At 38.7% G+C, this 23,033-nt stretch overlaps 1 protein-coding gene across 1 annotated transcript; it reads left to right on the top strand.

Moving 5' to 3' along the window:
• Nucleotides 1-4,155: 4,155 nt before the first annotated feature.
• On the top strand, nucleotides 4,156-22,666 carry LOC122570582. Its single transcript, XM_043733080.1, has 5 exons — nucleotides 4,156-4,209; nucleotides 11,485-11,635; nucleotides 11,876-12,216; nucleotides 21,392-21,502; nucleotides 22,426-22,666. Exons 2-5 carry the CDS (start codon nucleotides 11,498-11,500, stop codon nucleotides 22,664-22,666), a joined length of 831 nt encoding a protein of 276 aa, XP_043589015.1. The 5' UTR covers nucleotides 4,156-4,209; nucleotides 11,485-11,497.
• The last annotated feature ends 367 nt before the right edge of the window (nucleotides 22,667-23,033 follow it).

The following is a 23,033-nucleotide window of genomic DNA, read 5'->3' on the forward strand; positions in this document are numbered from 1 at the left end:
TAATAAACTTTTTTACTCGACAAATTTTCCTGCATGAAAGACACCTTTCAAATCCAACGATTCATCAAGTTTCAGCTGTAAAGCAACGCACGATACCATTTTGCGTATATTAAATTTAACTCAATCGCAAGAAGTTCGAATTATTGCTCTTCGCCTGGAAATATCAAAAATGAGAAAACGATTAAATCTGATGTAATTGCAAGGCGCACCTACCATTCTATCTTTTACGAAATTGCCAAGAAATTAAAGAGATTGAATCCAATTCAACAATTAAAAGCACGATTTATTCTGTTCCTTGTGAAAGTAGCAGAAACTAGATTTAGATCGACCACAAGGAGTTTTCGAAACGTTTTTTGATCTGGATAAATTATAGAGAACTCGGTGTTTCCTATTTTCCGCGAAGTCGACAGGAAAATCGAAAGTAAAATTGGACGTAAATCAATTTTATCTTAAAATAGTATATGTTGTAATAGTAGTAGTAAAATAGTAAATGTTCGTGATAACTTAGACCATTCTATATCCCATGAAATCATCAGAAAAGCAAAATCAAATCGAAGGGACGAGTTCTAGGCAAATCGCGCCAGAGTCAGCATTTTCGAGTTGGTCGCAAGCAAAATTGCTTTGTTCGCTTCCCGATGGACGTAGAAAGGCTGCAAGACATTCAGACAACCGATCGGAAGACCAAATTATCCAAATACACCTAAATCCCTACGCTGTCATCGACGAAGTTCGGTTTGGTCCGTCGTGCAGACGCTGCAAGCCCTTGAGGCACACACGTCGCGTAAATCAGCGGCGGCTCGACCGGTGAACTGATTAATACGGATTCGGTCTGTACTCGACTGATCCTCGTGGCATGAGCCCCCTTTAAGCGGTCGCGACAACGCGACGCGATGCACGTGTCGTGCTCCAGGTGTTTCTGACAAGAATCATTGCGACGCTGGAAACGCGACCGACGGCGATTATTACCGCGTTCACACCACAGCATCGCTGTTATGCTTCGATTTGCATTTCTTACACTTTTCTCGAGTTTTTCGTTCGTGTCTCGTTGTAAGTTGAAGTCACATTTGAATATCTCTAAGACGACTGCGATTGAAAAAATCGTAATCTTGGATAGTTAAATATGAATTTATGCAGCCAGATTTTTATTCGAGCTTTGGGGCTGAATAGCTTGCAGGTTGTACCGATTATTTCAACGTGCTCAACCGCGTAATACGTACGTGGTCCTTGACGGCAACACACCATGTGTGTCCTACGTGATTTAGCCGATACATTCGACGATATTACGCGTGTGTCCTGTGATTCAGCAGACACAACTAACGTTATATACGTCTTGGAAAACAATTGACAAGAATCGGTATTCAGGAAGACGTAGATGTAAAAATGACCGCAAACGCGTTTTGATGTTATTTGCGATGACTTTAGAAATAATGTCGCTTTCCTTTTGCTTGGAAGTGATAGAAGAAGAAACAGCAAGTTCCATTTTGCACGGTACGGCGGACAAGTTTTTCAGGACGTCGAAGTTCTTTTTTAAAATTCTCGTCAACGTAATTTCGTCTTATACTCCTATTCCAGTCGACAATATTAACGTTCCCTGTGTGTACATCGATTCTCTTTTATATCATATGCCACTAATGGTGGATTAGGGACGTTGATCTCTTCGAAATTCATGGCACAAGGACTGACTAATTTTTTGTCTTGGCGAGCGCTAATTTTTCTCAAGTTCCTCCTTAAAGTGTTCCACTGTCTTCTCGTCGTGTGGAACTTCGAAACGAGTCCCGACGGGCTTCTTTCCACCGCTACGCGACCTAATTTTCCAGCTTGCAGACGTCGCTATCGACAGCTCCAAGAAACCGTTCGCCACCATATCTCCCTTCCGTGAATAGTTACACAATAACAAGACGTCCATGGCCATGCTTGAAATCCAAAGTGGTCATCTTGAACATCTTCTATAAAGATAATCAGGGTTTTTTTCTACTCAATTAATACGAATAGAGAAATTTTACAAATGACGTTTTCGAAGTTATTAATTACGAATATTAACACGTTTAGTAACGAAGCAAATGTAACTTTGCAAACGAATTTTACAAATTACAAATTAAACGATTACATCGTTTGATTGCTCTATTTCACATAAAATTATGATATTATTAATTATTCAATTATTCTGAAAAAGGATTCGGATAACAGATAAGTTGAAATATATTCGATAAATTTTCAAATTCGATTCTCCCAAAGACTCGAATACAAAATTTTATTCTACATTTTCGACTTATTCTTGCACGTACAATCGCTCTTTAGAGCGACCATGTTGTGCGAGGATACACTGTATATCCCTATAGTAGATTATTTAATGAATTATTGAAATTAGTATTTATATTCTTGTGCAAACAAGTCGTTTTTAAAGAAATCTTGAATTGATTTTCATTACCTGCCTACTTATTTTCGTTCCCTGTATGTTTAAACTGTATGTTTAAATAAATCTCTTTCGTGTTTTTAAATCTTTATAAATCTCAATAAATTGTTTCAAGCGTATAGTTAATTCGTAAGTAGGTCCGATATATTACGGGACACTGTATATTCTTCCTTTCACGTTGGATCGTCAAATTCGAGTAGCCAAGAGTTCACGGTGATAATCTAGAAATTAGAACGCTGAATACACCGTCAAATTAACCTACACATGGTAATCAAATTGGGTCTGTTTGGCGTCGCCGTTCGGACTAGCGTGCAAAGTCGAGCAAATTATCGTTTCGATCGAATTATCACGTTAACGAGGAACACTGTGCTGGATTTTTGTCACGGTCTCCTTCCCAATCACACCGTTCAATGTTTGTTAAATTCATTCGTTTCAAAATATTCGTTCAGCTACGTTCTAAATGCACGTCGAAATCCTAATACGATCCGCAATCTTTTCTTTCGTAAAAAGTTCCAAGTTTGGGAGTACGTGGTACGGGATCCTTTACGTCGAACGTAATCGACACGTGAAACCAATGGTAAAGGTATCGTGAAACGTAAACCTGGAATTTTCTAAAATTTTCGACGCTACGTTCTACAAGCTTTTCTCTTTCATAGTTTTCGCAAACGATAATTTAATATTTTACGGGATGTTAAAGTAATTACTTCAAGAAAAACTCTACACCTTTTCTTTTGTATATTCGTGACCTGGGCATCGCTGTTGCGAAGAGAGTAGAATTTAGTGAAAAAATTGAAAATAAGCAGAGGCCCATATTATCGTGTCCTTGAATATAAATTTTGTTTTGGGTTACAAGGTCTAGAAACAAAAGAGCCATAAGTAGATTTCTATTGCTGTTTCTTGTAACCTTCAGCTAGAGCTACACACCAACTAACTCAACTTTTTAGTAATGTCCTTTACTATAAATATAGGAACGTGCTCCTTATCATACTCTTCCTATTGTATTGTAACACTGTAGGAGTGAAAATCTGGATTAGCATACACTATACTTGTACTTGTACTTGTACTTATACCTATACTTATTTCAATATATTTTTCTATTACAAATTCACCCACTCGTTCCTCTATCAGTGAACATATATAGTTCGTTAAATTATTTAAAAATAATTCTCATGAACCAGGGTTGGTTACTGGTTTTGTAATAATTTTTCTATGTACACACTTGTCTATATGAACATATATTTTTCTTAGGGTTCAGTGAAGCTAAATTCTCAAAACAATTTTCTTTCACCTCGATAAATTTATCCCTCAAGAGGTCCAAGTTTTTCGCAAATTGCAAACGTAACGCCATTTCAATCTCTGTTACAGCATCTAATATCAGCGTCAAATATTAACAAGAACACAGTTTCACGGAGTGAACGATTCCTGGACTTTCCAAACTCAAATTTTCCAATCTAATATTTTCTATTAAATTGCGAAGCCTGAAGTGACGTTACTTTCCCCTTGATCTCGCGTGGCTCGCAGGTTCTAAAATTCTGATCGAGCCAGGCGAAACGTACGAGCAAAATGTCAACGCAAACCAATAGCGGTGGCAGCAATTAGCACCCTAGTCTGCTTACGGTCGTTCGACCGTCGGAACTCGTTAATTGTTGGGCAAACAAGGCGCCGTGGCGCGCGGTTCGTTGCTAATAAACTTGACAATGGCCGTTCTGCTCTCGAAATGCAATGATAACGGTCGTTTGACACGGGACTGAGTGTCATTCGTCGGTAAGACATCACCAAGAAGCAAGTGGGTACCGGTGAGTAAACTAATTTCCATAAGATTGCGTCGCGAATCATCACGGCCGCCTTTTTTCCGTTTTTACGCGTTCAACCGCGGTGAATGGACGAGAAATGAGGTTCTACGATCGCTCGTGGCTTTCGACGTTTCTCCGCGGTCATTGTGACTCGAACTACGTGGGATTTGCTTAACAGGCAGGAAACGTAACGTTTCAACTCTGTTTCATGAGGTAGCTGAAACAGGAGAGAGGATCGTTGTGTTTTTTTTAGACTGGTTTGGGTCAACTTTCAATGGCATTGAGACGAGACGGAGGAACAAGGATCGCGTCTACTTGGTCAATCCTGGAGACAGATTGTTTAACACTAGAACTACCGATAGTTAACACGAAGCTATTTTTACCAAAACCAGTCAAAATGATTGGTCTTTAAAAAATACGTAATAATAGAATACTTTTATATTTATTGATTTATTGCTTTCTTACAGAAGGAATTCCATGTTATGTAGTACATTTTCAGTATTATTAATCCATCTGGGACCATGATCCCTAAACGAGGGTTGACACATTTATAAAATTGTAGAACACTTTGACTAGTGTGGTATTCTAGTGTTAACATCTAGCGATCTAGCGATCGATGCGGAATTTTCCTGATAACTGATATCATCATATTGAATGATACGCAATAACAATTTTAGAAATGTGTGGGAAATTGTACAAAACGAGGAAACTGGTTAATTGGGGTTCGATAAACAGATTGCAGGGCCCTTTTACACTTTGAAAGTACCAGTCATTTTGACTGCTATTGGTATAAGTATCCTTGATTATCCAAAATTATTTTGAGTTTGAATACATAAAAAACAAAATAATATTCATTATATTATTCTTAGTTATCGTTGAGAAAGTCATTACATTATTGCGGAAAAAATATAACATGAAGTAGGAATTTTAAAATAAAATCGTAAAACCAGTCAATTTGACTGATGTGGTAGTTCTAGTGTTGAAACGCGAGAATACACGAGAATTTGGAAACATTTTACTTTTTGCTACGGTATCTTCCGGTAGACAATTTTTTGCACCTCCTGGTATATTACAATTTACATATAAATGCTTTGTTATTTGAATAATTATCAGAATATCGCAGCTGATGCTGAGAGACATAGAAAGAAATTACATAGAAAGTCGCATTACATAGAAAGAAAAGATTAAAGGAATTCCATTTTCTAAATTACGACCTTCAAATTCGTAAAAATAACAAGTTTCAGATTCGTTGTTTTTGCAATTATCAAAAACATATACACCGCCTCTCGAAGTTTATTCTCAGTGAAACTTTGACATTAGACTACGAATGCATTGTCTGCACATTTGAATGAAATTGTTGAATGAAAATGTTAGACGTTAATAAGCGATTGAAAAATTACTCCTTCGAAAATGAACGGGTTGATGAGGTTGACGAAAAAAAGGGAAAAGGAAAAATACCGAGAGGCGTGTAATCAGCGGCGACGAGTATCTTTATCAATTTCGTCGTTTCACGGCCGGCTCCCGTAAATTGAATTCGACGAATGAGCGGTGAAATGGTTGCAATATCATATTTCTTCGCCGGTCCTTAACGATCCAGCATCTCCGTCGTGGCGGAGAACGAAGGAGAAAGAAAAAGGGGCTTGGGAGTCGATGCCACGGTAATATGGTTGCCCGATAAGCGAGATCACGTCGTCGTTGCCATCGTTCTTGCCGAAAGGCTACCCCCGTGTTTTCCAGTATCGGTCCCCGTCACCTATCGATCATTTCCTCCGCCCACTCTTCCACGCCGGACTAACAATTTCCTGTTTCCTAAAGAGTTTACCGAACTGAGTTACAAGATACTTCCACTGGGAGGATCGATCTTTCCTATCCTCTATGCGGGAGAGTCTATTCTCTGTATTTCGCGACCTCCTTCTCTTTCTCCGTTTCTTTCCTCTCCTTATTTCCTTCTTTTATGTATTTTAAAGAAGCAAAGAAGATTTTACAAAGCAGCTTTTTTTTATTGTTGCTGAAACATTTTTATTTCAAATTTGAGCGATGAGGCATTTAAACGCTTCTTTCTTCATTTCTTTACGTTTCTCTCTTGCGAAAGGATAGACGCTCCTTTTGCTTCTAAAGTGAATTTCCCACTTTCATTTGCCATAAATTTGAAGAGATACGCGATCAAATGTTTCGTTTCTTTCGTTTCTTCGTCTTCCACCGTTTTCTTTCGAAGAAACTAGAAGTTTCATCGGGTTCTAGAATAAACTACAGGTTTTCTAAATTTCTTTCGAATTGGAGGAGAATGGCTAAACGTTGCTTTCCTTCTTTTATTATTTTCAAAGAAGAGAGAAAGTTTTCCAGGTTCTAAGACGAATTCCCATTTTTGCTAATTTGTCAGGAATTTCAGGAGAGAGATGCTCAAACGAACGCTTCTCCCTTCCTTTTTCGTCGCTTTCTTCGAAGGAAAGTAACAGATTCAGTGAGTTGCAACACGAGTTCTCGGTTTTATCAATTTGCAACGAATCAGAAATAAGAGACGTTCGAATTGTTTCTTCTCCTTCTTATTTATTTCCTCCTGAGGACGATAGAAGGTTTTTTACGTTGGAAAGTTGGTTTCCATTTTTGCTAATTTGTCACGAAAATTCGCAGAGACAAATGCTAAAACCGTTTGAAATACACGGTGATGTTTTCCCTCACGCTTCACGGATTGATTTATAGCGGGATACTTCGTCGCTGGAATTTCATTTAGAAGTTTACTTGTTAGTTACTCGTTGCTACCTTAAAGGTGGATCCGCCATCGAGCCGGAACGAAAGTCCTGCCGCTCCATTCTCACAGAGGCGTCGCGTCCTACGCATGGCGAACGATCAATCATCGATATTGTTTCCTCGATTGCGTGTTCGTCCATCAGACTTTCGGTTTCACGTTTGTTGTTTAGCCTGATTCTTCAAAAAAAAGGACAAAGAAGTAATGATAATAATAAATAAGAAAAAAAATGAAAAAAGGAGAAATGAAAATGAAAGGAAATCGTGGAAATTTTGTGCGAAATTTCATTGGTCAACGGATAAACGGAGAAAGATCAGTGGAATATTTGAAATTCATGCAATAAAAGCTTCCATCGCGCTCGAAAATCATCTGGTTTGCGGGCCGTGGTTCGTTTATTGCATCGCTTAGCGACATTTCGCCGTTGCTCATTTTTCTTCGCCCGCGTTTTTGACGGATCGCCGCGACGATTCACGAAATTGTTTCATCCCTTGAAATATAGTCGCTTCCCCGTGAAGCGAGGATCGATATGACCGCGCGTGTCTACATATCAGAATCAGGTCTCCCATAACTCGGCATCAAAGTAGAAGTTTGCGCGATTCGGATCTAAGTACCTACTCCAGATTTAGCTAAAGTGAACCAGCGGATCTTTCCGATGGAACTGCTTTCTTTTTCTCCCGTTCATTTATCTATGCTCGTCGCAATTAAATTTAGAATCGATTTTGCGACAATGTAGAAGCGAGCTGTACAGGATTTACAGCCTATTCCAAATGGTCAATATTTGTACGCCCTTACCGATCGACAGAAACATTTTTCCACATACGATGAAATCGCGTGTGCAGTATTCAGATGGTACGCGAAGTTACATGGATGGTAAATCGAACGATCGAACGATCGAACGAACGAACGAATGAACGAACGAACGAACGAACGAACGAACGAACGTAGGAACGAACGAGGGTGGAAAGTGGTTGAGAAATTTCAATCGTTTGTGTTGACTCGTCTAATAGATTCCGAAGAAGGGGCAAACCTGAGCGCCGTTCTGATTCGATCAGACGGGACTTTCATTCGATTTGATGTTCGCCCTGCGCTCGTCCAAATTTAAATCGCAGCACATGCGATTGGATTCCATTGTTTAAGTTATCGAGCTTGCCCTCCCGTCGATACCGCCATTTTAATCTTACTTCTATTTATCTTTCCCTCTTTAACCTTCTTTTTAAAAGCAAAGGCATTCTCAATTACGTTGCAATTACGTTTTTCGCGTTCTATTTACAATGACCAACTTGAGGGAACAAGTATCCGCGACACGGATTTGTTATCTGAGTTTTCAAGACCAGTGCCTTACAAAGTGTCGATCGATTTTGTTATATTATCCGACGTTTCAATAGCTTTCGGTAAATAAACTGCGATAGAATCGAAGGTTTTCGAGCGTCAGAAGCGACGACAATTTTCACGTTACCGATTTGGAACGGAATGCATATAAAAACCGATGGAAAATACAACATTTCCTCCTTGCTATATATATTGGTTACGTTTCCGTTGTGGTTGGTAAACCATTTTCACCTGTAAAACGATAGAAAACTAACTTCCTGTATCTGCAACATTTTTTTTTTATTTACAAAAATCAAATTTGAAGAGCCCAGGGCAATTCGAGTCTGCTTAATCGGTTGCAACTAATACTATAGAAGACGAATCACAACAGAGATGTAAATATTATAGAAATCCGGTTAAAAAAATGATATATCAATGATATATTTTGTTCACCATATAATAAATTATGTTAACAATACAGATTTGCAAAGATGGGCATGCGTTGCTGAATTTAATTCAGATTCTAAAAATAGCATACGCTGGCTGATGAAAGTATTTGAATATTTAGCATAGAAAATTTGTATGCTTGTACTATATATGGTATATTTTGAAATGTACTTCCATGTATGAGGATTCTCGCGTACATTCTAGGAACATCTCTTCACAATCGATATTCTACACTCTACATTGTGGACTAAACGTCCAATGTCTTCCGCTTAGTAGTCGATCACGAACGTCATCTGCATGAATTCTCATCCGCATGTTATGTATCGTCGCGTTTCCAGCGACTGTTCCACCATTATGACAAATTACCGAGTGTATAAATTTCCGAAAAAGCTTCCTGTCTCACCCAGTTCGATACGATGGACGATAAAACACAAGGTCCAGGAAGTTATGCAGTGGTCCTTTTCGAACGCAAATCTTCTGGGATTTCGCTTGTTCCTCGCACTAGGACAATGGAAGGGAAATCCGGTCTGTCTGGCACTTGAAAAAACCGGCTGCTCATGAAAATTCACGCTTAGGGGACTAAAAAAGGGCGGATAAGAGCGGAGGAATACGGAATGGAGGTGGAAGAAGGATCGAACATTCAGAAGAATGAGTGGCGGCGAAGAAACGGCTAAAGGAGGGTAAGGAAGACGAAGTAGCAGGTCGAAGTAAAAGGCTGCAGTTGCATCGTACGAGCCATTAGGAGGATGGATCGAAGTGTAATCGCGCAAGAACGCGTCAATCCAGAAGACATACGCTGCCCTCTCGTCTTCCTGTCGCCGGAGACGTCGATTCGCGAATTAACGTCGACTTCTCGCGAACTCGCACATGCTAGTTCATCGACGTCGAACTGAGAAATCGCGGTTCGCCCGTGAAATATGCAACCAGCCAGACCGACTGCTTGAGAATTCCCTGGCGAAATATACTCGGACTGAATTCCAGGCCCCCGTTTCAATCTTCCGCTATTGTAACGTGCTCTTTACAATATTAACGGGTCCACTTATCGAGCGGTGCCGCTGAAGTGTGACAAATTATTGGCCCAAGAACAGAGCAGCACCTAGCTGCAGAGAAGAGGAGGAAACGCGAAATCTCGCTGGGAGGTTTCCATCATCGTCATGGAACCGCTGCTTTCAGCATGTATCGGACCTAACTATCGATCTTTTCCACTAGGTCGACGATGACTGTCCCCATATCTGAACCACTGCTGGGTCAAACGTGAATTATCTAACGTCTGTTGTTAAATTGTCCGATCCCTTGAGACGTTCAACGAGTACTACGGAAAATCTTTGACGTGAGACGCGTGAAATATAAACACACGAGAGGAGGTTGGAAAAATAGTAGGAAAGGTTCCAGATTCATCGCAAGCATGAGCTTTCGCAAGGAATTTTAATTAATCTTCGCGTCAATGATTCAGAAATCGCTTGAAACAGTCTGATACGGCTCTGCTATCGAAATTTGACTGCCTCAAGTTGTAACGAGATATTCGTCTTACAAGAACTTAATTAATATAATACGAAAACGATAGAAGATAGGAGCTACTAATTGACTTAAACCAAAGTTCGCCTAGAGATCATTTCTAATTTCTACAAACATAGTGAAGAAGATAAGGCAGATAAAGTCGTAGAAATCCACTTTCAAAAGAAAATATGGAGGAAAGAGTCGCCCAAAGCAGATAACGGCAGTGACACAGACTGAATCAACAGTCTTAGGTTAAAGCAGCCCAGTGATCAGTCAAGTTAAAAATCCGCGAGTCGTGGGTTTTCCATGGTAGAGTTAATCGAGTCTCGAGCTTCGGCAGTCAATTCGGCGATCGATCCAGGGGGGTTAAGCTCGTTCATCGTTCAAGATTGTTTCGAAAGTTAGCGTAAACCAATCTTCCACCGACGATCCCTCTTCTTCGTCAGCCATCGTTGTTGTTAGAGCGGACAGTACTTACGATTTCGGTGGTCACGCTGCAAGACCATTGTCAACGTACCTCGTATCTCTCTTTCGTTTCTGGCAATGTCGTTGAGCAATTTCCCAGCGAAATTATAATGAGACTTTCTCGTAGAGAGTTAATAATTAATTCCTTTACAATTTGTCACGGGGGGGGGGGGTGGTTCCCCGTGAAGGTTAATCCAGTCGACGGAACAAATAAAATAATTTTCCTGTGACTCGAAAACGTTCCGTTGACTAGGAAGGAAAATTGCTTGTTCGTCGTTTGCATCACCACTTGAAGCTCGGGTTAATGAGATGTCCTTCGACGAGAAGGGGTTATACTTCTCTTTGGCCTGACTCCGCGTCAACTTGAATCTCGTTTCGCTAAATCACCGACAGTTTATTTCATTCTTCGTAAACGATTGATGTGGAAACGGACGAAGGTTGCTTTATTACAGTTCCATTACTCGCCTCGTCCGTTGTTTGTAATTAGAACGCAGTATGAGACGGCTAAATGGAGCTGAATGTGGTCGATGTAGTTACTGGAAAACAATAAACGAGGTAGGACGTGTTATTGGAAGGGCGGGATTTGTAGAAAGGCAAATGGGGTCTCAGTTGCTTGATTTCACGCTGATAGTTTCGGTACCGCGGTTCGTTTGCTCGGGCTATTTCCTTCTCCCACTTTTCAATGTTAATAAAGTTCCACTGGGACGATGAGTACGTGTACGGGCGGTGGCGCGTGCGATGTAGGTCAGTCGCTTCGAGGAATCTTTAAAATGTCCCAACGACCAGGCAGTAACGTTTCACCTCTTCTTTTGCAGAACCACGCGAGACATGAGTCGAAACGAACGTTGCTTCCTCCTTTTAATAATCTGCGTCCTGCTAAGTGATTATCAAGTGAACTCGGACCGGGACGCTCGTTTATCGAGGAAAAAACGATACGTCGTTTTCCCCGAAGGCTCGACTTTCTCTGTAAGTTCAATAAATTCTTCATCCTCTGTCCCCGTCAAACTTAGTTTGCTAGTAATACAGCGACGATGGTTGCGGTTTCCACATCCATCGTGACCAATTGTATGTTAAAATTTGCAATAACGCCAATCGTTGTGCACTTCGTAAATAATGTCACGTGGGTCTGTTCATCGTCTTAATTATCACGATGTACACGACAAAGTGATAGAATATTCACATCGATGGTTTTGCTGTTATTTGCAGATCGCTCTATGTCTTACGGTGCATACTCTGACACCGGACGATAACATTTTCACGGAGGGAGTCAATTGGGGTATCTCGTATGACCTACCAAACGAAAGCAAGCCGGCTCTAGAACCCCTTTTGCAATTAAGACACGATGAGATTAAACCTCTGAAGAAATATGGTCATCATTCGACGGTGAACGCGATCAACAAGAACATCGTGAAATATTCCGGATGGAACAGAAACGATAAGTATTACGTGAAACCAGGGAAAAGCAAGTACCACAAGTCAGACTACTATTACTTGCAACGTAGACATCGCAGGCAACTTTACAACAAACTGGAGACCATTATGAACGCGTAAGTTGCTGAGCAGAAATTTTGTAGAAAGTAGCTGAGATTATAGGCAAGCAATCATTAAATGTAAAATAATAGGAATGTTGAGAATTGTGGATCTTGATAACCGAAATAATGTTATAGGAACACTAAATTTACACTTGGAATTTTATGAACGATTTCTAAGATATTCATCGATACACGCGTCTCAGCACTTTCTTCCATACCCGACTGTTAACCGACTGAACTGTTTACATTCATCTGTTTTCGAGACGCTACGCACACACATACTTCCACACACTGATACTCACATACAAGTATCTCTACTACGCATCTAACCTAGTCCAACACATAAAATTATACATATCTCAATACGCCTCCTTAATTTTTGTGCTGCATATTCATTTCCTTTTATAAGTCAATCAAACCATTTTTAGAAGTAATCCAAAATTCTCAAATTTGTTTCTCCCTAGAGCCTTCGTTAAAATATCAGCTACATTGTTTTCTGAGTCTACTTTTATAATGTCAATCTCTTTATTTTTGTAACTTTCATTCACAAAATGGAAGCGAACTTCAATGTACTTAGAATTTTTTTATTAAGTTTCCAAATTTTGATATCGTAATCGCTCCAGAATTATCTTCGTAAATTTTTATTGGTCTCTCGATCATTATTTTGAAATCTTTCAATAATTTCTTTACAAATTTTATTTCGCTCATAGCTTCTGATAAAACTACATACTCGGCGGCTGTTGATGATTTTGTCACGCTACTTAGCTTTCTCGATTTCCAGTAAATTGCGTTTCCGAAAAATCTTATGATAAATCCCGTAGTGGATTTTCTCCAGCCCAATCAGCGTCAACAAAACAATCAATAACTTCAGCATTCAAATTTCTTTTATAACTTAATTTTAATTTTCTAATTAAATACAAGTATTTCAGAATTCTCAATGCATATTTATAATGGGCCCTGTCGTAACTATTTTGAAATCGACTTAAATAGTTTACACTATAGCTAACGTCTAATCTTGTTCCAGTACTAATATATAATAAAGCTCCTATGAGATTTCTATATCTTATATCGTCTGATGCTGATTGTGCGGGTTCTAAACTTAAGTTTTGTTCCATTAGTGTAAAATATAGTTTACTATTTTCTATATCATATTGTCTCGCTAATGACTCTATATAACTACTTTGGTCTAAGTTCATCTCACATTTCTTATGATCGTATTCAATGCTTATTCCTAAGTAAGTCTTTACTTCACCTAAGTCCTTCATCGCAAATTTGTTTGACTATTTGTTTGTAATTTCATCGATTTTTCTTTTATTTTTTCCACGTACTAATAAGTCGTCTAGGAATAGAATTAAGTATGTAATATCATCGCTCTCATACTTCATATACAGACAATAATCACTCTCACTTCTTTGAAATCCTAATTTTTTCATATACTCATCGAAACATTCGTACCAAGCTCTTGAACTTTCACAAAATTCATATAACGCCTTTGATAATTTACATACTTCCCCGCTTTTATCGTCGTAACCCATAGGTTGTTTTACAAATACTTCCGATTTTATAATTCCGTTTAGGAATGCTGTTTCTACATCTATTTGCATAATCATCAAACCATATTGACAACAATAAGATAGTAATAACTTCATTTACATTTTTGCCACTGGAGAGTATGAATCTTCCAGTATTTCCTTTTGTTGGAAGCCTCGAACAACTAGTCGCGTTTTCTTACGATTACCAGATTTATTCGTATATATCCATTTCAAATCTAATACTTTTTTGTCTTTTGGTTCCTCTACTAATTACCAGGTTTTATTTTTGATTAAACTATTCATTTCTCGATCCATTGCTTCTTTCCATGAACCGCTGTCATCTCCACTTAAAGCTTCTTCGTAGGTTTGAGGACTGTCTGCGCTAACTACATTCACATAAATGAAATATGGGGTCGTTTGGCCATGTCTTTGAGGTTTCTTTCTTTCTCGTCCTGACCGTCTTAGATTATTTTCTATGTCCTCAAGTTTTTCTTCTGATTCGTTACTTAAATTTCTCTCCTTTTTTATCACAACCTGCTCGACCTTCTCGTCATTTATTTCACTTTCATGAATTTCGTTCGAATCCGAATGTTCGTCAAAATCTTTTTCCGTTTCATTATCTGATTCATCTTTTCCTTGAAATCCTACTAACTTATCATCTTCACCTATAAATTCTACGTGTCTTGTAATTATGATTTTATTATTAACTAAGATCCTATATCCAACGTTTTCATAACCTACAAGTATTCCAGTGTCTGCTTTTCTGTCCCATTTCGAATTTCTTTTAATTTCAGGCATTCTTACGAAAACTCTACTTCCGTACAATCTTAAATTATTTATATTCGGTTTCCTTTTAAAAAATATTTCAAATGGTATTTTATTTTCATATGTGTTCGTAATGGTTCTATTTTTTAAGTACGCCACGGCTCTAACTATTTCCGACCAATACTTAATATTCAGCTTTGAATCATGTAAAAAGCATCTAGCGGAATTCATGATTGTTCTATTGTAGCGCTCAGCTGTTCCATTTAACTTGTGAACATAAGGTGGGCATGGTTCTACGAAAATTTCCTTTTCCCTAATTAGATTGTACATGTCTTTGTTCATGTATTCTTTTCCGTTATCGCATCATAGTCTCTTTATCTTCTTACCAGTAAGATTTTCAACTTTGTTTATATAATCAAGGAAGCAATTGTCAACTTCATCTTTTGATTTCAAAGTATAAATCAATGCGCACTTACTGTAGTCGTCTATAAATGTTAAGAAATATTTAGATCCATCAAACCCGGTATTATTATGAGGTCCATTTGAATCGGTATGTACTAATTCTAAAATCTCGCGTGCTCTACTACGGTTATTTTGGAAACGTAGATTGTGCATTTTATTTTGGATATATGTACCACATTTTAATTGTACTTGCTCAAATTTTTCTGGCATTCCCCCAACTAATTTTTTCTTACACATTGTATCTAAATAATTAAAATTTACATGTCCTAAGATCTTGTGAAATTTTTCCTTATTTGTCATCTTTTCTTGCCTTTCAATGTAACTACTTATTTTATACAAACCATGATCTTTTAATGCGATCCCTATCAACTTTCTGTATTTGTTATAGGTCTTTGAAGTATTTCGTGCTGAGACTATCTTATTTTCATTCGTTACTCTCGCATAGCTAATCAAATTATTATCCATTTCTTTCACGTAAAATACATTAGATATTATAATTTTAATCCTCCTTTTGTTTACTTCAAAGTAAGTTAAAATTTTTCCGATTTTTGTTCCTTTTAGAATTCTATCGTCTCCTACCTTTACATTTGTCGGGTTTTTTAAATTTTCGTACTCAACAAAATAAGAGTCATCATTTACAATGTGATCTGAACATCCACTATCCAATATCCAATCTATTTTTCGCGTATCGCTAGTATATACTGTAATATCATTCATACTATTACCGTGCTCTACTCGCGTTAGGAAGAATCCAATTTCTTGGCCGTCGTAGCCTTCATTGTATGAATAATTTGCGTCGTGTTGACTTGTCCGGTTGTAGCGTTGTTGCCAGTCTCTGCTTCGTCCTCGTTGGCCAAATCCTCGTTGACCATATCCTCGTCCTCTTTGGCCAAAACCTCGTCCGCCGCAACCCCTATCCTGCTGCAGCTGATACGCACCTCCTTGGCATTGCGCTCCTCCATTGTTTCCGCCATTGTTTCCGTCTCTGCACGTAATTTCTTACCACGTGACAGTACTTTCCACAGCCATGGCACTTTATGTCCCTTTTTTCAACTTTGAATACATTTGGCCTTTTTCTATCACTTTTACTCTGGTTACGCGTTTCTCACATTGTAATTTTATTTTTTAAAAATTCACAAGTTCGATCACTTTCTTTCAATGAGTCGATTAAGTCATCAATATAGCTCAATGATTCTGGTAGTGTTTTCAGCATGTAGTCGAGTTTTTCACGTTCACTTGCGTTTGCACCAGCACTCCTTAATTCATTTATCGTTTTTTTCAAATTCCGTGAAAAATGAATTTGATTCTTCAAAGTCTTTCAGCCTCATCCTGCCGAGTCTACTTCTTATGCAAATTTGCAATGCTGTTGATTCCTTCATATACATTTCATCAAATTTTTTCATTATTTTTAAAGCCGTGTCTTGATCACCAACAAATTCTAATTGCTCATTTGTTATACTACAATAGATGTAGTTCATCGGCCATTGATTCTTTTCATTCCAGTTATCCTGCGCATCCGTATCCATTTTCTCTCGTGTAGCCGGTTCATCACATTTTTTACACTTTAAATACATTAATATTCTTTTCTTCCACATTTTGTAATCACGTCCATCGAATATTTGAAGTTTAATTTCATCGTCCATTGGCATCTTGATTCGTTTTTTTATTTTCACCCTTCTTTTTCTTTTTCAAAAATAGTTCTCTTTATTATCCAGATTCCTTTTATTTGTTCTGCCAATAGCCTTTTTATCTCTTCAGAACTTATTTCCAATTTTTTTTTAAATCGACTTTTATATATTCTTGAATCTCGGCAACCACGATTTTTGCAACCATGTTGAGAATTGTGGATCTTGTTAACCGAAATAATGTTATAGGAACACTAAATTTACACTTGGAATTAATATTAGAATAATTATATGTCGGAGATGTAGAGACATCGAGCATTTCTTTTGGAATACTTGGGCTCGAGGTGACGCAACTTGTCGCTGAACGTAGCCACGGTCACGGGATGAACGTTTTAACCTGGCAGAAGAAGTACCGATATTGAGGGACACGCTGTATTAACGGACAAGCCCCGGCCAGGAGCAATGTCGGCTCTATGCAGGACTGCCTAGCAACGGCGCCTGGAATTTTGTTGATATTCCTAATCAATATGTAATTGACAAATGAGATCCAGGCAGTCTTTTATTGTGATCTCCTTGGAGAGTTTACTGATATCGGAGAGTCAGTCTGGAAGTTACAGAGCGACACAGCTAACGTTATTAGCGATACAGAGAAAATATAAACTATTGTACAAAGAGTTACCCGTTGACCGTGGATTCGTGTGAACCCAAGAATATTGTTAAAAGCTTGAGTTAAACAATGGTAAATCCAAATGAAGAATTGATACGCGCCCAAAATTCTAATGATGATTCGGCACAAAATTCTGATAATAATTCGACATATATATTTATTTTATGGACGATTTCTAAGATATTCATCGATACACACTTGCACGCGTCTCAGCACTTTCTTCCATACCCGACTATTAACCGACTGAACTGTTTACATTCATCTGTTTTCGTGTCCACGCACACACATACTTCCACACACTGATACTCACATACAAGTATCTCTACTACGCATCTAACCTAGTCCAGCACATAAAATTATACATATCTCAATAAGGAACTATACATGATGTCCTGTTTTACGGTCCTTAGACCGCGGTTTTTTATGGAAATTCCGATTGTTGAGAAAATAATTAAACAAGAAGAACCTAGACAAAGCTCTGTGTTACCTATTAGATATAGTAATAGATACTGTAGAGTTCGAATATTTTATATATTTTTGTGTATATTTGATTCGCAACCGCTCGTCATTCATAAAAATTCTGCCGAATAATTTCGGTAGTCGTAAATTTGCTTAATAAGCCACAAAACGGAGAAAATATTTGACGTTGAGCTAGGCAAAGAGTGAAAATGTGGATGAAAAGTAGCTGCGGCTTGCGCGTAGTCAGGCAGCATAAAAAGAGGGGCGGCGCGTAGTCAACGAAGTAGAATAGGGCCGTCGCTTGTCAGACGGTCAGAATGGACTTAAGTTAGAGCGATGTCTAATGGTATAAAAAGACAGTAGAGTGCGTGATTCGTCGTCTAGAATGAAGTAGCACGTTGTTTTGCTGAGTGAAACGCTTTCCTACATCGTTGGACAAGCGCTGTATGACGTTTCTTCGCGTGCTCTAATGGGGTCGAAGAGAAATAAAAACACATGGAATACTACTTTGGCTGTCAAATAGCCGATGTATATTCCGTGCCAAAGCAATAGGGAGTTTTATTATTGAAAATAGTCGGATATTTTCGTGCGCTAGTAATACGTATTCACCGTAACAATTTCCATATTTGCCGGATTTGCTATACTACGATTGTTTTCTGCCGCCAGAAGTAAAAGACGCGTGGATAAGTTAGCTAGAAGAGTGGAAAGATGATAGCATACAGGATAAAAAATTAAACAGAGCCTTTGCTGACTCCTATAAAGTATCCTCAAGAGGATGTATCCATTTTGGCGGCGTAAAAGCGGCGATCTTCTCCCATTTGAAAATCGTAGAGACGAATAAATTTTCGCGCCGGGCTGAGTGGCAGCCTCTATAATAAAATGTAACGGCGGCTTTAGGAGTCTGGACGTGATCGAACGATCGTCGTCCGCCTTTATGGAGAGCCGTCGAGCCGTCTCAGTTTTTTCCCGTGTCATCTGCGATGATGTATTTCGGTCGCGTTAGTGTAAAACGTCGACGTATTGACGGACAGAAGGGAATTCGTCGGATGAAAGTGTCTAAGCGCGTCGAAATTGACGGTAAGACGAAGAAAAATATCGGTTCCATTGCTCTTGCCCGACTTGCTTCGTGAAATCGCAACTAAACAAAACCGAGAATCGTGTGCCAAAAAAATTCTATGTAATATTACGTCAAATACGTTCTATGATATTTTGTTTCTATCTCGGCCAAGGAAAATAATCAAACCGCCTCCCTCGTCTTCGTTGGACATAAAGTATCCGGTTATAAAAAAAAGAACACGAAGAAAGAAGAAAAATAAAGGAAACCTACTTCTGCTGTAGTCGTTGGCCCTGAAAGAGAGAAATGATCCGGCAGGATAATTCAGAAACAGCTCCAACTAGTATCCCAGCAGCGATTCTACGTTGAACGATGCGCCGTCTTCTGTCTCATACCAACCTTAACCAGCTTTAACACTACTGTGAACCGTCTCCTTGAAAACCACTGTTGCGTTATGTTACGCCAACTACCTCTATCCAGCGTGTAGAATCAATTTTGGGCGCAGGAAAATGGCTTCCTATTTGTTCGCGTATTCCGTGCTTTCACCTGGTAGTGGTGCATTTATCTTCAGCGAGAAAATTGTCAGAAAGCTTTTACTATCCATCGTGTAACTATAGGGTGAAATCAGAAATGTTATGAATTGGTTATTTCTACGCAGAAATGGGAGTGTGTAATTGTCGAATAGGAATTATGGAAATTAGCGTGTGACTGCGTTTGTGCGTTAATCAGATACTTGGAGTGTCTGTTGGAACGGCCCATTGAATCACCTTTGATGTATTATGATGATAATCGTACCAAATTGAAGGGCAGATGTATCGTATAGTATTGGGTTAATCGCAGTTTCACGTATGCATCGGATGGGCATGCGTTTTAGAAGGCAATTTACAAGGTAATTCCAATAAACTGGGCGATAGAACGTAGACAAGCCTCGTCAAGAAAAACCATAATATAACAGATGAAACAATTTGAAGAGAGAGGTAACACGCAAGGAGATCGCCTGCGCGAACTCAGCAACCATCCTAGTAGTAATCTCAGCCAGTTTCTTTCGACTCGTTCCTACAAGGCTCTGTTCTCCCTTTCAAGGAATCTTTCCGAATTAATGGCAAGCATTTATCCGAATTGGTGATCACAGGATACGACTTTATTTCATGCGGTCGTACGTTTCCTTCACGATATTCTCTTCTTCAACCCTCCGCGCTCTCAAATAAATATTACGCATTTCAATAAAAGTGAATATCGAAGAATATTTCGCAAACAGGGTAAGTCCAAGCCCCTGTTACAGTATCGTGAAAAAGTTTTACAAATAAATACAAAGATGCTTGGTATTAAAATAAGATTTCTGTAAATAAGTGCAAACAAGCTTGATATCGTTTTAAATCTATTTTTCTTGTTGAAAAAAATACGCCAATACGTAACGTTAAGAAATTAAAAAGTCATTGGGAATTTATAAAAAGAGATTAGGGCTAATTGTCAATAACCTTCTTCTATCGCAACGAATAACACCTTCGTTATATTTCTAAAAATTTAATTTGTCATTTTTTGATACATGCCGACGTGGATCATAGGTCGCAGGAACTTTCATACTTTATCCTGCACAATAACTTTCTAAGATCGATCGCAACTTGGCGACCACTCAAATCAAGGGTGAAATTATTGGGGAGCGCGCAACGAATTTTTGAAACGTTGCTTCAAAGGAAACTTTAATCTTTCTGGAAGAAGGGTCGGCCAGATGAGAAAACATCGTGCCGCCCCTTTTATCCGTCCCCGTGCAACCAGACGCTTGTTCATCGCCGAAAGGATACATTAATACGCGTTCTGCCATCCTCCACACTCTCTCTTTTCTTTCGTGTCGAGTAAACCTAAAATGCGTTACCTCGAAATCGCCTCCCTTAATTCTCACAACATTTCTTTCACGTTTCAATAGCTGAATGGCGACGAAATAAACACAGTCTGCATTTTTTGCTATTCTTCATTCTATTAAAAGGTTCACTGTCGATCTAATTTACATTTCTTATATTGCTATGAATATATTAGCAAATAATTTTGCAACAAAATCCATTTTTATATTATTTTATATAAAAACATATTACTTTTACATATACAGTGCATAACAGAAAATTCGAATTACTACGTGTTTTCATATGAGTATTAGTAAACATTTTACTAGACATTTTTCGCTATGCTGGAAATAATTATCTATTTTAAGATACATAATCTTTCTTATTAATAATAATTAATTCTTATTTTTAACAAAATACATTTTTATTATAAAAGTACGATTGAATCGAACAGCTACGACTCCAGCCTTTATCTATCACAGTTACGTACATCAGAAGATTATAACGCGACTAAATCGATTAACATAAAATATCTTTCATTTTTCTTCTTTGAATATTTTACTTACTTATCTATTTGAATACTGAATTTTTTATTTTATATTCTGCGGGTTCCTGCATCTTTAAATCTCTCACAAATGCACAGAAATCCGTAATTTACTCATCGTTTCTAATTTTCCTTCCACATCTATGTCGATATAACATAAGAATAGTCGGTAACTCGGATCACGATCGAGATATCTTCTCTCTTCCCGATTTATTTCTCCATTCTAATATTCCGGTTCTTTCAGGATGAACTTCGAAGGGAGAACGTGCGTGCTTCGAGCGCTCTGCGAGGCCTCTCAGCGGCTGATGCCCAAAGGAAACACTCTCATCGAAGAGATGATGAGGATATCATTCTCGTAAGGTTCACAGAGGGCAAAGGGAAAAGGAGTAAGAAAGAAAAGGAGTTCCAGCGGCGCGCGGATTCGAAAGGTTCCCCGCTTCCCATCCGCGATTCCTTTCTTCCTCTTCATTCGGATTCGAGGGAGTGGGCTTTAGTCGGGGATCGATGGGATTTCGGAATAATCTCGTTTCGCCGGAGAAAGAGGCGGACCGAGGCAATGGAGACGAATTTTATTAAGCAAATAAGGTTAAAAGGTTGCCCTTCGTGGATATTTCACGCATTTCAACCCCTACGTAGCCTAAGTCACGCTATTCTCTCGTTGCTCGTGCAAAAAATCACGTCGAATTCTATACATACTAAGATCACTTTCACGCATTTCGTTAGACGTTTCTTGTACTTTTCTCGTTTTTAGAGCAACTATCAGGAACTTCATAATTGAAACGAACATCTAGTCGTTGTATAATGATAAATTAATCAGCTCGGGCTAAACTTATAATTTGTTACGATCTAACAAACTAGTTAATAGATTGGCCAAACTCTGCTTGTCTTTTTCTGCTGGCGCTACCAACTAATCGGAGTAATAAATATTTACCGCTGCTACTGTGAAAACATCCGACTTTGGGAAGAACTTTCAAACGCCACTGTAGCGACATCCGCAAAAGGTTAAATACACCGTACAAAAGTATACAAGAAACAAATAAATATACATGAATGTTGAAAATTTTGCAGCGATTCAGTGCAATGAATATGTGAAAAAACACTGTCATTCTACCAAATTGATCATTCGAAAATTCCTGACATTGTTCGATATAAATAGTAGTAAGATCCCATCGATCCGCTTCGATTTCTCGTAATCCGCCACCGCGCGCAGTTGGCAAGTTCTTCGAAGTCGCAGAGACAATCGACAACCTTCCATTTCCTTCCTCCTGATTGTTACAGCTTCCCTTTGAAGCGGCTGTTCGCTCATGAGCCGGAGGAGCATCATGCGTATAGCAGAGCTCACAAAGCAGGCCATGAGGGCCATGATTGCGCCTCCATGTACGCCGGATGCAGTTTCTCCCTGATCGACATGGCCCTCGGGAAATACGACACGTCAGCGACGCGGCGATCTCAACTTCCGCCAGGATATGCCGATACGGCTGAATCTTTCGGAGACTGGGCCAGGTACAACATGAAATAACACGCTGGCTCTATGCCGCTAGAACTCCAAAGGGGTGTTTTCACGGAATATCTAGACGAGAAGTCGGTTTGATTTGCGAAGCACGTCTCGATATTAGCACGTTCCGTACTGCGCGACTTTTTCGTTCAAGCAGTTTGATATTTTGCCTATGGCAAGAAGGGAAGCTACGTATTATGTGTATTTTACTTTTCGATATGAATGTGTGTTTTCTCATGAGACGTAGAACTGGTCTATTCGCGTAAGAAATCGCAAAATTAAATAATTAGTAATTTGGCATTAACCATTATGGAACGCAATTTATTTAATAAATGTGAGAATTTGAATGGCGCAGACGGAATTGGCGCGGAACGTAATGTGTTAATGGCAT

The sequence above is a fragment of the Bombus pyrosoma genome, linkage group LG9 (assembly GCF_014825855.1).
Source record: "Bombus pyrosoma isolate SC7728 linkage group LG9, ASM1482585v1, whole genome shotgun sequence".
NCBI classification, from domain to species: domain Eukaryota; kingdom Metazoa; phylum Arthropoda; class Insecta; order Hymenoptera; family Apidae; genus Bombus; species Bombus pyrosoma.